The sequence below is a fragment of the Barbus barbus genome (assembly GCF_936440315.1).
Source record: "Barbus barbus genome assembly, chromosome: 11".
Classification (NCBI taxonomy): Eukaryota; Metazoa; Chordata; class Actinopteri; order Cypriniformes; family Cyprinidae; genus Barbus; species Barbus barbus.
Genome location: NC_136739.1, coordinates 1,324,040 through 1,340,766, shown reverse-complemented (window position 1 = coordinate 1,340,766; position 16,727 = coordinate 1,324,040). Strand labels below are relative to the sequence as shown.

The 16,727-nt window shown below is 37.9% G+C and overlaps 1 protein-coding gene across 1 annotated transcript; it reads right to left on the bottom strand.

Annotated features, from left to right (window-relative positions):
• Window positions 1-1,856: 1,856 nt before the first annotated feature.
• Window positions 1,857-16,724, bottom strand: wnt10a (wingless-type MMTV integration site family, member 10a; the record flags this gene model as incomplete). Its single annotated transcript, XM_079428173.1, is given in 5 exon segments — window positions 1,857-2,324; window positions 11,998-12,371; window positions 15,333-15,595; window positions 16,498-16,577; window positions 16,581-16,724. Coding segments are annotated over 5 exon segments (1,329 nt in total).
• Between the last annotated feature and the right edge of the window lie 3 nt (window positions 16,725-16,727).

The following is a 16,727-nucleotide window of genomic DNA, read 5'->3' as shown; positions in this document are numbered from 1 at the left end:
GAGAAAAATCACACAAATAAATAAATACAACAACAAAGCAAAACTGAAGAACAGAACAAAATTAGCAGATTAAAAACAAACAAAAATAATGTTTTTTCTTCTTTCATTATAGGACAAAGTTTAAAATTACTCTATGAAAACAATGGTTGGCGTTCCCTTTAAAATGTATTGAGTAATTATGGTTTATTTTCATCTGATACTAACAAAAATGTTTCAGATGGACAAAAGTGTACAAAAGCTTATAGTATGAGTAATTATTATTGATCAAAGTAATGGTTTTTGCTGAAACTTGATTTCTTTAACTAAAAAAATCTGAGACTGATAGAAGTTTCTTTCACTGGCCATGAACAGTTATTTTCATAAAATATCCAGTGATATTTTACTACTTTATGCAAGACATTATATAAGACTTCAAGCAATCTGAAATATGCTAAAACAACTTTGAATGTTGAATAGTCATGTCTGAACAGACACCTGAAGAATGAGCTGGACGAAATTGAGATAATTTATTTTCATATATAGTTTGGTGAGTCGAGGGGACCATAGCTACCATATTATGGGTGTGGTGATCAGGACGTGATTATACATCTGTCTAAATATCTACTGACTGACATTAAAAGCTCTGGTGGATATATTCCTGTTACAGTGAACAGAGGCACAGCCAACAGATTGCAGGGAAACAACATACACACAAGCATCTGTAGAGGTTTAGTCCAGCTTCTTCCACACATTTAGTCTCCTCAGATCCTTTTTACGGTCTGTTTTTCATGAGATTTGTCCATAACAAATATCCATGTAACAGTGTTGTCCTTTCAGCTGGTCACCAGAACTGATCCGCAGCTTGCAATCCATTCATTTGGCTGTGTTTAAAAAGCCTTTGAAGACCAGTCTACATTAAAGTGGTTATATATACAATCACTGGAAATTTAAACAAGACATGCTGGCCTTTTTTATGAATTGATATTAACTGGTATATGATACCGTTTTTATACTCAGAGTTTATTTGGTAAACTCTTCTGATAAATGGCTCTGTGCAAAAGTATATGATAGTACTAAGTATGTATACATATAGTAGTGCTGGGCAACGATTAATTGCATCCAAAATAAAAGTTTTTGTTTATATAATATATGTGTGTGTACTTTATAATTATTATGTATATATAAAGATACACGCATACAGTATATATTTAAAAAAAGATTTACATGTATTTACTTGTTTATATTTATATTCATATAATTTATATTGTAAATAAATATATTTAATATATAAACATAACATAATTTCTTAAATATATACATGCATGTGTGTGTATTTATATATAATAAACATACACAGTACACACACATACAGTATATTATATAAACAAAAACTTTTATTTTGGATGCGATTAATCACAATTAACCGTTGCCCAGCACTAATATATATGTGTGTTTATATTTATATATTTCTCTTCTTTAAGTACCGGAATCCCTTGCGTCTGCTTGGTGCTATATATCAGGACTAGGAGCCATTGATTTCTCTGAAAACTGAAATAAAACGAACACCACGTAGTGTCGATGAGTGCTCTGTTGGCAATATACTCAACAATATATGCATATTCTTAATTTATTTAAATTAAAAATACTTTCTGAAATTATATGCAGTGCAAGTCCAAAGTCAGTCTGAAATCTTGTGCTTGGACCCATGCAGTGTGCAAACACAAGCACACTTTTCTAGCACTCAATTCATCTCAGTCTGCTTTTGTGCTTTCCATTCGAATCATGGAAACGGCAGTCCATTGCAAAAGGGAGGGATTTCTCAGTCTTTCCCTGTGTTTAATGTCTGTTTTTGTACATTTAATAGGCGATTGCTTATTTCATTTGCAGACGCTGACCCACTCTGTTATCCTGCACTCTTCGCACACAACATAACAGCACCAGTGGAACTTGCAATTGCAGCGTTCGCTGCGAGTCTGCTGTAAGATGTTGTGGCCCCGGCCACAGCACAGGCTCTCACAGTTGTCCATTCCTTGGCTGGTCTTGTTACAGATCCGGCCCTGCGTCCCGGCAGAGTCCGACCCAGGGTCCCTCTCGCAGAAATCCAGGGACTTCTCAAAGTAGACCAGATCGTTCGCGTTGGCTCTCCGTCGGTGCGTCGGGTGGGCGTGCTCCACCTGACCCGTGTTTCTGTTGTGGGCTTTGATTAGCGTGGCGATATTAAAACGATCCTTCAGCAGCGAGCCCACCGTTCTGAACTCTGGAGTCACCTGCCAGCAGGTCTTGAGCTGACAGCTTCCTGATGTGCCGTGGCATTTGCATTTCCTCCTCATGTGGTCCACCACAACCTGCACACAAGCAAAACAGATGAGGAAGATGTTAATATCTGGAAACCGCAGCATCTGGACCATAGCGGCCAATCTAGACCTGGCAATGCATTAGCAAAAAATCATCTGAGCCCTCATTAGACAAATCACTGATTTGTGATGAATGGAAAATGATACAGATATTAATAGATGAGTCGATGACATTTAAGATTGTACACAGTAAGGAAAATTAGGTTTTAAGAGTTTTTTTTTATTTTGCTTTTCATAATAGAACTGTTGATGGACAACATGTTTCATATATTACATGTGAGAAATTATTCCTCAGTCATTGATTCCTGCCCTCTTTAAACTACATCTATGAGAACCTAATTAATAGGTAAAGAAAAACAATTATTTTTATTTAAATATTATGAATAAATTCATAAAGGTCATTAAGATCATTAAAAGTCATTAAGAAGATTCCTTTCTATGTATTAGTTTCTGTTTTCTGTATTGTTTTGTTTTCTGCATGTTTCTACTTGTTGGTTGGACCGCATGACTTTGATTTGGCTGACAACATTTTTAAAAATACTTTATTATTTTTTACATAAGAAAATAATGATTATGCCAAAAAAAAAAAAATTTATGATAAACTTTTATTTATAAAATCCCTGACATTTTTGACTATGCACACCAAAAAAAAAAATTCTAAATTTTAATTCATAAATTAAAAACATGCACATAGTAGAAGACGCATATTCAAGTCATTGTACAGTATGCACGGAACACATTATTAATGAATATATTCAGATGAAGAAAAAGATTTATTCAGTCTAGTATTACTCATGCACTTTTTTCCCTCTTTGTGGTTATAAGTTCTACCACATGACATGTCAGAGTTGGAGATGAGGATGCCCTACTCAAGTTCAGACCTCCCATTCTCTCAACAATGCACTTATCTGTCATCCCCAGCTATACACTTTTAGATCCAATTACCAAGAGGAAGAGGGGCCACCCTCACTACTGACAGATGCCCCAGCACCCACCCATATCAACAACACAAGCGCAAATATTAAGGCTTATCAATCCCACGTTTCACAGGCTTCCTAGCGCTCACCGCGGGACAAAACACAGTATGAACAAGTTTTGTCTGTCAAAACTCAACGGATTAGGTTTCACGTCACATTTTCACGTCACTCATGGCTTGTTTTTTCTTTCTTCAGTTTCCCCCCTCCTATGCCATGGCGTCACAGGACATATTTTTTCAGTTTCTGAAATGACTCAAAACAACTTTTCGATTCTCCAGGGCCGCAGTCTGCTAAAACGCAATGTTCTGGCAACTGTTGCCGTTCACCTCGAGTCGCAGGTCACTTTCAGCAGTTGTCAAATGCAGACATCTCCCATCCCTGAAGATTGTGAATTCTTCAGGCTATACGGTTTGCATGCTGGTGGTTTCTATTTCAAGCTCTTAGCCATCATAGGTGTGCATGCAAATGGAGCAGGTCTGTTTTATATGGACTCAAAGAGACATATGAAACAGAACCTTATTGAGGCCAAAGATAACAACGATCAATCACAACAATACGCCCACAATGGCAAATCAGGTACTACAAAACTGTTTTGACAAAACACCAGAATTTCAGGCTGATCTCGCTCCGTCTGAGGTGAACACCTCAGTGGCACTCAAATGAACCCTCAGTGAAGCGTAAACAAAGATTAACCCTGTGTAGCACCAGCATTTTCATCATCTCAAGGTCATTGTTTCGAAAGACTGCAGCCTTTCCAAAGGAAGCCAAATCAGTTCCCTGAGGGCTGATGCGATGCTGGTACAGACACATAAGGATATTCAAATCCTTTCGCTTTGAGCGCCGAGAAGAGAACCTGACGGGAATTTGAATGTCTCACCTCCAGCAGTTAGGAAGTGGACCTGCCTGCTCTTGCCATGTGCGGCCCATGCTGAGGAAGCTACAGGCTTGGGATGGAAGATCGCAGGGTCTGATTGCTCTTCTTCCTCCTCTGTCTGGACTCTGCACCTAAGGGCAAGAGCAGCGTGGCAGCAGAGGAAGTGAGGAAAAGACAGGAAGTGCTCTCTTGGAAGCTGCCGCCCTGCTTAAGTGACAACAGGATAATCTATCGGGTGTGTGGAGAGGTGGAGCGTCTGACTGAAGCCTGGCAGACCGTCTAGCCTGAGGAGCTACAGATGAAGTGCAGGAAGCGCTGAACAGATTAAAATCCTTAAAGTAAAGCCTGTCAAGCCTCTGCACTGCCCTGCTGGCACAGAACGAAACTTGTGAAACAATAGGCTTTATCGACATGTGTTTTATTCAACGTATCTTACGTTTCTATAGGGATACAGGACTTTATATTTACATTTAGCAGACGCTTTTATCCAAAGCGACTTACAAATGAGGACAATGGACGCAATCAAAATCAAATCAGATGAGCAATGATATGCAAGTGCTATAACAAGTCTCAGCTTAACGCAGTACAGGAAGCAAGGTTTTTATTTTATTATTATATAATAAATAAAAAGAAAACAGATAGAATAGAAAGAGAATAGAGAAGGCTAGAGGCATTTTTGCTTTTGTTAATTGTATAATAAATGAAAAGAAAACAAATAGATAGAATACAAAAAGATTAGAAAAGCTAGTGTTAGTATTTTATATAAAGAAAACAAGCAGTACATGAATAGAGTGCAAGTCTAAAAGGGACAAGTTTTTTTTTTTATAAGAATAGAATTTGAATATAAATATTTATATGCGGAGGAGCATACATTTATATCGCAACCTGCATGCAATCGAAGGATGTTCTGAAACTCTGAAGAGGGTGTCAGCACAGAACAAATCTAAAGGCATATTTCAATCTTAAGCCCAAAACACACTGCACGACTTTAGCAATCCTGTAAGATCACTGCATGACACCCTGTGCGACATGGATCTAATAAACTTGGCTACGACGTGCGACACAGTCGACACTGTACGACACCACTAAGACAGAAATCGGCACGATTGTTTCACGATGCCAATCTTGCATCTGGGACAGCCGAAAATCATGCAGTGTGTTTAGGGCTTCAAAGAGAGCAAATTTTTCGATGTATTTGGCAGATTCGCAATGGAAGAAGTGTTGCAGTTATTCATCAGCATTTGATGTGTACAGCAACACGTGCTGCTCCAAAAGCTACAGTAACACAGCAGAAGCCACTATAAATGGATCTGGAAGCAAAACATATTAGGGCCTATAAATGTGCACATTTTCTTTTCCGACATGCAGTGGATGTGGATGTTTTGAAGGGTGTGCTGTTATTTCATTGGTGCAGAGCAAATTGAGAGCCACATCTGGGCCACTTTAATTGAAGAAAAAGTGAGACAGGCTCGCCCATAAACTGGCACCAGACTGAGATCAAGTAAAACACATTGGTAGCACATTTGGACCACAGGCAGTATACAGCAAAACAGCTGCAAGTCCCCTCAAGTCAGATGCTTTTTCCTTCATAATACATCAACAATGTAAAAACTAATATTTAAATTAAGCAGCTCTTACTATAATATTCAATGATTTGGGACTCGTCAATCAAGCCATTACTTTCAAGAATACTATTAAACTGAAACAGCATTTGCAGCACATTTAATTTTCTTAATGTGCTGCATTTCTGAGTGGGATTTTATTTTGTTCATCCAGATTTCACTGGGGTTATGATATTATGGGTGAAAATAGTAGTTTCCACTACAGAGTTTCCAAATGGTAACATTTCCCCAAATGTATATATAAAATCTAATGGGAATAATATTTCTTACAAAATAATGCGTATCATAGAAAGACAAACTTCCCTCTTCTTGCACAATTAACCAGTGCATGTTATTCTAAAAAAAATAACTTTCAAATAACTCATTCAATTATACATATCTCAAATTATTAAAGAAATTTTAAAGTAAATTTCAAACTCCAGTTAAATTGAGTGAATGATTGTCATTTATTCCTCTTAAAAACATGCTCAGTGTTAGTCAGCTGTGTGCAACTCTTCTTCTTGGTCTTTTCTGTAAAATATAAGTGTGCACATTTTTCTGAAACACATGGAACAAATAATTCAATAATGATTTGTTTCATGTGTTCAGAAAAATGAGCACACACATTAATAAATGCACATCTAAAAAAATGCACATTTAAATAAATAAGTGCAGTAATATACTTAATACTCTATCTATTGTCGTTCAAGGAAAATTGTATATTTTAGATATACAACCTTACAGCTACATGTATATCTAAAATCTTTGTGTGCCAGTCCAAAAAGCAGGAACATATTAGTGTCTGTCACCACAGACAGAGACAATCATGTGTGGATCGCGTTCGTGTTCAGGGCTTTGCAGTCGCAGTAAGACACCGTTAGGTTTAAGCTGGAGAGTCCACTTAAGATCTAGGACAAAATGATGACAGGGTGCCTGACAACATGATCCTCCATCTAATGGCTCTTGATGAATTGCTGAATGAGTAGTGCTTGGTTCCTTTGATGTTTCAGAGGAGGCGTTCCACCAAAACCTCAATGTCCCAACACACATCTTCATTAAAGTCTCGGACAGATGCGTGACCAGACTGTGATGTATTTTGTCAATTAAACATGTTTACATTTAATTCATGTGTGGTGTATACAGCAAAGAAATGTAGAGGGAATGTCACTAATACTTTTAGGTCAAAACATTGTTCTTATAAACTGTGTTTCTGTACCGTCTCCTGTCCTGTGCTTGCTTTGCTCTAAAAGTAGAAACGCCGCCTGACTTTCCAACCGGTCTTCATTGAGTGGAAGGAGCTCCAATGAAAACATGCAAAAAATAATTTACAACCCCACTAGACGTTGCCATGTAATCGGCAACTACTGCAAACATAAAAACATGGCCTGTTCTTTTTGCCCTGCCGGTCCATATGTTGTTGCCAGAAGCAGTGCATGGCAAATACTAAAACAATACAATTAAATCAATTCTCTTCATGCAGTTTCCTTTTTTCCCCCTATGTGTTGCCCTGGCCAGTGACAGACTGTTTAAAAGTTGTATTTGGGGAAGGAAGGGCGAATGTCTTTCTACTTCCCGCTGTGTTTGATGTCTAAAATCTTTTGCTGGCTTTAAACATCTGTTTCCAAATAGCCAGCAGCCACTAATTAGAGCTTTTAACAAGACTGAACGTCGTGAGAACCAGAGGGTGGGCATGAGGCGACATGTACATCCCAGTAAAGTCACTACATTCCTTGACAAGCGACTACCTTTCCCGGGGAGGGAGGTGAGGGAATATTGGGTCACAAACCTTGCAAATAAAAAAGCGATACAGAGCGTGTCTCGTCCTACCCGGCCGGGACCCCTACGTCACATCACCCATCTGCCAAAATTATGGGACCCAATTGCCAAAGGCAATGGGCTAAGCAGAGAAAAACATAAATATGTCATGAATTTTGAGAAAATGAGTTTAATTGAAGATGGAAGATTTTGCCATTTTTTCCTTTCTCATCCCGCTGACACTGACTCAAGAAAACCTGCCAACAGTAGCAGCAATATTTCAGTAGCAGCAAAGTTTCTTGTCTATCTTTTTTCTGGCAATCAGGTTCGGATGCCAAACAGGCTTACTGGCAGGAGCAGAAGAAATATTCCTGAACAATGGCGTCTCTCTCTGTACATCACACCCTCGCTGGCAGCTTGATCAAACGCCACACCTCCGAACTGAGCTTCTCAGACAGAAATCCTGAACTTCCAGCATCCTTTATAGATCCTCCAATATAAATAACAATCAATCAGTTTAGAAACTGATAACAATAAAGATCCTTTGAAGTGTCATCTCTGAGTCCAAGAATGGGTGACTTCTGTAAGTAAAATCCACAATGATCATGATAATTATCATAATTAATCACGAAACTGTGACATAATTCATCAATAACAAAGACTTTAGAAATATACCAAATTTACACAGTCTCTAGAACAATGAATCTAAGCTTATAGCGTGAGACAGAATTGGGCATGAGTATTAGTAGAAGTACTTTAGATGGCAAACACGGCTACTATCTGTTACTTTATTTGGGACTGACCATGTTTTGTCTGAATAATCAAGGGAACCAGAAAACTGATGGAACGATACAGAGACAAATTATAGAAGAGGAAGCAGCAAACAATGAACAATCTGCGACTCTGTCTGTGTGAACCTGCCAGTGAAGCCCATCTGAGCTTATCATGGTCATTTACACTTCAGCTCTGCACCGTCCTGATAAAGAGTGACAACAGATTAATCCATGATGATATCTTACCTCCCACGTCTAGAATGCACAGCTGATGAGCTGTCATTGTGTGAGGAGCAGCCACACCAAAAGCAGTTCAAATTGCTAATATTGAAGTTACAAGCTATAGTGAAACTCTTAAAATAGTGCTCAATCAGTCGAGCATAGCGATAGCAATGCCAAGGTCATTGCTTTGATTCCCAGGTAATGCAAGAACTGGTAAAAATGTATCTTTTGAGCGTGATTGAAGTTAAAAGTGCCTGCCAAATTTAAAATGTTACTACCTCACAATTACAAGAAGTGCTGGTTTATAAGAGTAGAAATAGTACAAACGCTTCTAACCCAACAGCAGGAACTTTATACAATGAAGTTGAAAATAAGTTTCAGCAAATACTGTCTAATTCCTACAGTAAGTACTGACTGAAATGACATTTAAGTGTTGTGAAGTTACGCCAACAGCAATGTCAAACCAAAACGACTGCCCTCAACCACTGAATAAGCCAATAGTGGGCCAGCAAGAGTAATATGACAGGAATGGCATTACACTATGCACGCAAGATTTATTTAAACTAATTTCATTTACTTAACTTTCATGATGTTATGGACATAAACCTATGTCCCAAAATAAAAAGTCAACAACATTGCACATGCACACTCATATTTTAAGTTTAACTGTAGCTTGCTTTGCTGTTAGACAGTGCTATTTTGCAAAATGGAGAAACTCACATGAGTTGAATGTATAATATTTATATATATTTACAAAAGAATAAATCAGTAAAAATTAAGTTATGCATAATGGGATGTTCAGGGGATAAACATTTACAGTAAAATAACATTAAACAGCACAAGCAAACGGTCTTGCCACATGAGATTCTTTGAGAAAGTTTTATATCAGTGCAACAATAAAATAGCTAACAGAGGCAGTGGAAAAATTGCAAAACCCAAGATGTCCACATGTGTACTTTTTCACCACCTCCGTTAGTTGTTGTAGTGAGATTTTCAAATGCTTAGTAATTACTGGCACTCCAGAATAATACATTATACATAATAAATACAAAAAGGCCAATTCCAACTATTATTGCATGGTGTCTGCCTCTGTCTGCATAATGCAATCATCTTGCAACTCCTAATCAGGTTAGGATACTCTTTCCAGCTCTCTTACATAATTTAAGAAGTCTTACATTTATGAACAATTGTGTAACAACTGCTTGAGTGATCATAAAAAAGGAGACACGTAGGTTTGCACACGTTTCTCACGATCTTAATGCAACAGTGATCTATAGCAATGTGTTTTTCTACTAAAAGACAAATTGTGGATTTTCAGATTACTCTGCAAGACACAACTATAAAATTGGTAACAGATTTTAAATACCTTGGATTGATCCTTGACCCCCAGTTAAAATTTGACAAACATCTTAAGAAAATCTCAAAAACTATACAAAGCAACCTAAACAATTAGACAGTACATTCCAAACCAGGCCGCCCTCCTGTACATGCATGCTATGATATTCTCTCATATATCATACTGCATGACAGCATGGGCACAGGCCACGCTCTCAGTAACTAAAAACATCAGGTCATTATACAATCAAACTATAAAGATTATGGACAAAAAGCCAATCCGCTACCATCATTGTAATATTCTCCAGAAGTATAAATTGTTAAGCTTTGAAAGCTTTAGCGATTTATGTTTTCTCAAATTAACTTTCAAATGTCTCAATAATATAGCACCTGAGCCACTCAGTTCATTTATGCAGAGACAAAGCATCAACAGAGTCACCAGAGGCTCTATCAATAACAACTGCATAGTTCCGTACCGTAAGACTTCATTTGGTCAGTCTGCTTTTTCATATAAAGGTGCAAAGTTGTGGAACTCACTACCCACTGAACATAAAACCATGACTGAGCTTAAAATGTTCAGTTCTCGAGTTAAGTCTTGGATGAAATCGAAACAGGAATGTACTCATCTGTAAATAGCTAGTTTGTGTATGTAAGTGATTTATATGGTGTGTCTATAGATACGTTTTTATGAGGAAATAGAAAATGTTGTAGTGTAAAGGCCCAACCAGGGACTGGAGTTGAAAATTAGCTCTAGCTATAAACTCTTTTTGCATAGCATCAGTTACTAAACTTGTTTTGTACTATGTTTAATTGCAATGTCCCTGTCAAATAAAAGAGAAAATAAATAAATAAAATATGTTTATGTTTGAAACCGGTTTTGTAAAAAAAAAATGCCTATATATGATGTTCTTTACAGAAGTAAACATGTTTTTGGAATTGGTGACTTGGACTGCAGAGTGAAGAAAAAGCAGCGAACAAGTGGCCAGATAACTTAAAAAATCCCTCAGATGTGTTGGAAAGAGAGCTCTGGATGCTCCTCATGAAGCTGGGAAAATATCCAGAGTGTTATCAAAGCAAACAGAAATAATCTAAACTATATGGCAGTTTTGATTTGTTTTTGGTCGATAAACATATTTGAAAAAAAGTGTTATTTCATATTTCTGATGAACACAAGTTCTATACAACAAACTGCATGAGTAAAATACATATTTTTTACTACAGTAAAGCCCATTTGTTTTCTTTGTGAAACACAAGTAACACAAGAAAGGCCATTAGGATCCATCAGTTTTAGTTTTTTACCTTATCCACGTCCTGTTATTCATCTCAGGGCATTTAACGTAACTGCTCTACAGTGCCGCTAATCTGCGTCTTATTATCTAATTAGTACAACAACACAAAGAGACAACACCTCGATCCCTTACATCACACTTTGCCACCAGGAGAGACTCACTGATCAAAGGCAACACCAGGGAAGGCATATTTTGATAAAGCTTAAATGCCTTTTAGACATTCCCAAATCCAATTTCAGAGAAGCACGTTTGCTTTTGCTCGAGTGGAGTTATTGCTCATTTAAGTGTTTTGCTATTGGTAGGTGGTTCGGGGGGTGCGTGGAGATCGGAAAAGATTCATGAGAGCACCTAATTGAGCATAGACGGGGCACCAGCTCGTACGTTTACACGCAGGCAGGAGCCCAAGCAAAAAGTTCAACAAACCTCTCGCAATGCCAGGGCCTCGCTTTAGAAAAACCAAGGATTGCATGACTCAGGGAACACACAAACAAAAATGTTACGCTTGGCAAAACGGACAGGGATGAAGCTTTCAAGAGCACAGCTGCAACATGAGCGTCCCTTCATGTTTAACCGCCGCTCGGAGGAAATCTGTAGCTTCAAGGTACATCAAAAGGAGGAACTCAGCTGCTATTGTCTCCTATAGTACATGTGACACGGTTATAGTATCTCAGTAGAAAAGAAGCGCTCATCTTTGAACACAGAGTTTTAACGCACCTTAAAAGGGAGTGTAAGATGATCCCTTTGCACTCTTTGGAAATGCAATCCAACACTGCACACTAATTCAGGCTTAGTGTCACACATCACACACACACACAGCCAACACAACGCCGTGTCTCACCTGCCTGCCAACTCTGTTGTTGTGAAGTCTCATCCTGGAGTGAATGTCTCTGTACGTCTCACGGGAGTCCAGGAAGTCCTTGGAGAAGCGTTCCCCAAACTCTACATTGGGACTGCAGCCGCCCCATTCCCAGGAGTCCTGGGGGCCGAGAGTGTCGGCGGGAAATTGCTCCATCACGCCGTGCACCATGCCTTTCCCCCGGTTGATGGCCTCCAGCTGGAGACGATTGAGTTTGATCCTGAACGCCTCCTCATCCCCTCGGCGTTTCTCATCACAGCCGCAGGCCTTCAGCTTGCCCATAGCGCAGGCATTGGACACGGCATGCACCACTCCGGCCGCTGCGATGGCATATGCAAACGCGCTTTCTCTGAAACCTGCCAAAGAGACAATACAAGGGATTATTCAGGCAAGCCTTGCTCAAACATTGTCTATAAGCGCCCCTGGAATTGTTCTCCCTTTGCTTTGTTGAGAAGAAAGCTATCACATACGAGGAGAAACCACACAAGCCCTGATGTTTGACAGTAGTACCAGTATATTCCTTCACACAACAAGCAACAGAAAGACCTCACAGGACAAAGTTAGTGAATGCTGTGCTGCGCTTAAGCATCCAAAGCATGCACATGCAAGAACAATGCAGAAGGTGTGGAGGTCTCCGGTAAGCGTGGCTAAGCACAGACATGCTTGTCTGTGCACAGGCTCTGCACTGAGCTCAAAAACGTGGCTGCAATTAACCTGGCTACTGTTAGCGGCTGTTTGATCTGCACTAATCACATGCTCTCATCCGCTGCACTCTTCATTGGACCTGAAGTGCGGCAGACTTTAAGACTTTCCGACAAGATTCAAGAAATTCCTCAGCAAATACATTCGAACACATGAGAGCCACATGTAGCAGTAGCAATTTATGTTGTTGTTCTTGTATAAGAATATTTAATTACACGGTTTTGTTTTTCTCCAGGGTTTCCAGAGTGAAGAAGGTGCCTGCATGTGATAAAGGCTTGTTGAAAGCTAATGGTCTCAAACAATAATAAACGGAGGTCTCATAAAAGCAGACTCTCTTAAATCATTTTCAGGGACAGATGGGGAATAAAAGAAGGCCATGCACAGGAACATGAAAGAGCCCATAAAGGCTAAATAGTTTATAGGTTCCTTCTGCCTGCTAATATCAAAGGGCACTTCTTCAGCATGAAAAAGACCCACTTAAGTACATATATAAAATTCCTGTTTTATATATATATATATATATATATATATACATATATATTAGTGCTGTCAAACGATTAATCGTGATTATTCACATCCAAAATAAAGGTTTTGTTTACATAACATTTGTGTGTGTACTGTGTATATTTATCATGTCTATATAAATACACACACATGCATGTATATATTTAAGAAAAATATGTTAAGTTTATGTATTAAATATATTTATATATGATATAAATATATACATGTAAATACATGTAAATATTTTCAAAATATATGCTGTATGTGTGTGCATTTATATATACATAATAAATATATGTAAACTAAAACGTTTATTTTGGATGTGATTTATCGTGATTAATCGTTTGACATTTACTGATATATGTATATGCACATATATATATATATATATATATATATATATATATATATCAGTAAATGTCTAAGATCTGAAAGAAAATATGGATATATGAAAATATGAAAATAAATTTAATGCCTAAATTACTATCTTGCCATTTAAATGACCACAAATCTGAAAGCATATGAATATCTCTCTTGTTATTCTCTCTCTCTCTCTCAATAGATAGATAGATGATAGATGTCATTAATATTTTTTATTTTTAATGCTTAAATCATTAAAAGAAAAAAAAATATGTGCCTGGTTAATGTCAGCGATCTGAAAGAAAATAAATATTAAGAAATATGAGAAATTGAAAGGCTATGAAATTCCTATTTTTTCCTTTAAATAATCAGTATGGTTAATGTGAAATATAATATAATGTACTGTCAATGCATAATGACTTTTGCATCTTTCATAAAATTTCCGCTGTTTAAATCATCATTTTTTTTTCTACTTAAGTCATTAAAAAAAGAAAAAACTCAGTCTGGTTAATGTCAAAGATCTTAAAGAAACTCTACAAAAATATAAAAGCTTAATACTTCTGCATGACTGACTGTCTACATTCATATGCATTCGTGTGACCACTAAAGTTGGTTTATTGTAAATGATCATTCAAGAGAAACAGAAATTTCCAAGTTTGAACAAGTTTTAAACTGGCCATGACCCCGTGTCTACCACTTAAAAAGCGTGTTTAATGCAGATTGGGGCTTGTCTTATTAGGCCTGAATGCAGCCTCGCCTCACCTCGGTGTCCTGTTTTGTCCATCTCTGGTGATTACAAATGACTAATGAGCCTTTAAAACTTAAATCAGGTGCGAAGCAGTCAGTGTCTGGAATTCAGTGTGTCTTCCAAAAATGCTTGCTGATGGCAGAGCTGCCCTTGGGGCACGGAGCAAAGATCTGAGATAGCTGAATGATGTTCAATTGATCATTTCAAAACACGCAGGAACTCACACCTATTAACCCACCCACGCACAGTGACAAACACTCACGCAGAGGAGACCTGCAAGCTGAAATACACACACGACACCAGCCGGTGCTGCTTTTTTTTTTTTTTTTTTTTTTTTGGTGCAATCCTCTCATGATTCTATGGGGGGCAAACGGCACTTAGGCGCAGCCAGAAGACACAGACATGGAAATGCTGTTTTAGATTTCCTTCCAAGCCAATGAAAGACCTGGAACAAATCAATCTAACAAATAATTTAAAGTGAGAGGCACGCCCGGCTGCGCTGATGGTGGAGGAAGTGGGAAAATGAATTAAAGATTGAAGGAAACTGTCACTTTGGGTTACAGAAACTAACTAAACAGGTTTATGCTTTTGCCACTGAGGGTTGGGCAAATGCTGAAAGCAAATTCACAGCACTTGCACTGGCACACAGTAAAATGCATTAGCTGGCCAGGGAAGCCCTCTTGCAGGATATTTACATCCACTCTTTAAGTGGTATATGCCTATGGCTGATAAAGCTTTCCTACTATCAAACATTTATGTGTGTGTGCAATATACAAACTTCAAGGATTAATGTACCCAATATGGATCCGTTTCTAGCAAGCCAAATAATTTAGATGTAGTTTAGTATGTTAATGAAATGCATATATCAAATTTATTTGAAATTCAGTTTTTGTACTTTTACACATTGGTCCCATGAAACGCACCTAACCTAACTAAACCAGATTTTCCAAAAATACTCTCCAAGTGCTCACAAACTACAGAAGTTACTATTTTGTTAATTTACCCCTGCTGAAGACAGTGCTGTCATAGGGGATCTTGTTCCTGGTCTCCAGACTTGAGCAGTTCCAGCGGTGTCCTCTGAACTGATGCTGGCACTCATGGATGGCGATCTGGATGCCCTGTATGGCTGAGGCTGTCACATCTGGATGTCTCATACATACGTCCAGCTGTTTCTTTGTCAGGCCGGGCAGGGTCAAACACACCGTGTTGGCATTGAGAATGGGGTCAAAGGGGATCTTTAGTCCCAGGATCTCATTTGAGTCTGCCCTAGAAGAGAGAATGAAACCTTATCATGTATTCAAATACATCTGCACATAAATAAAGAGGTAATAAATAATAAATACCCTATGTTCTTTTGCATTGTTTAAGCACGTAGAATATACAAAGATCCTTTATTAATGGATCATGCAACACTGCTGTGACAAATATTAAAGTGAACAAAGTACCACTGAGGAGCCTAATGCTCATGACTATTGCAAAATACACCATGTGCTGGAAACAGATGCCATATACACACAGAAAATATGGCATCAGATGGGGCTGATGTGAGACAATTACAAATGAGTTTACTTGACAAATAACAGATGCAAAGCTCCTTTCATAACAGTACTAAGAAAAGTAATGTGAAACTACATATGAGCAACTAGAAACATACCCCAGTATAAACTAACTACTAAACCACAAACTACCAGTACAATACAATAACTTGAAAGGAAAATGCAAATAAAGTAATACATAAACTGCAAACAAACTATAAGTGGGTTCACTGATATTAAATGAAGCTCTGGTAAAGCCATAAATTATTAGCATAATTTGTAAATCTGCATCTATGAATAAAAACTGAATCATATAGCCCACTTTTTAACTTTATGCCACTTACAAATACTTTAGTTGCATTACAACAGAGTCAAAACAAAACTTCCCTTTTCACACTTTTCTCAAAGATGTAAAAGCATGTACAAAACTTAAAAATAAATAAATAATAAAATTAAATTAAAAAAATATTTAGTTGTTTTTGAAAGTTTTAGGATGCACGTAAGTAACCTACATAATATCATGTTCATGCCAGTTCATGTTTGTGAGCATTTGAGTTCAGTAAATAAATATTCACGTGCAGAAACGAATGCAATCGTTTCAATTAGACACGAAACGACTGAGCAAGTTCTTACCTTTGAACTAGAAGCGACGCCAAAGCCAAAGAGCAGAAGAGTCGAAATAAAAAGTAATCCATGCTGCTGCTGCTCTTCTGCTAAACTCTTTCAGGACAACTCTTCTGCTCGAGGAGAAGATCCGTCCAATACGCGCACAGCTTTCCAGCGACCAGCTTCAGATCGTCCAAATCTGACCAAAAATAAAATGATGCTGGAGAGTGCCAAGCGATGTCGTGATACCTCATTCA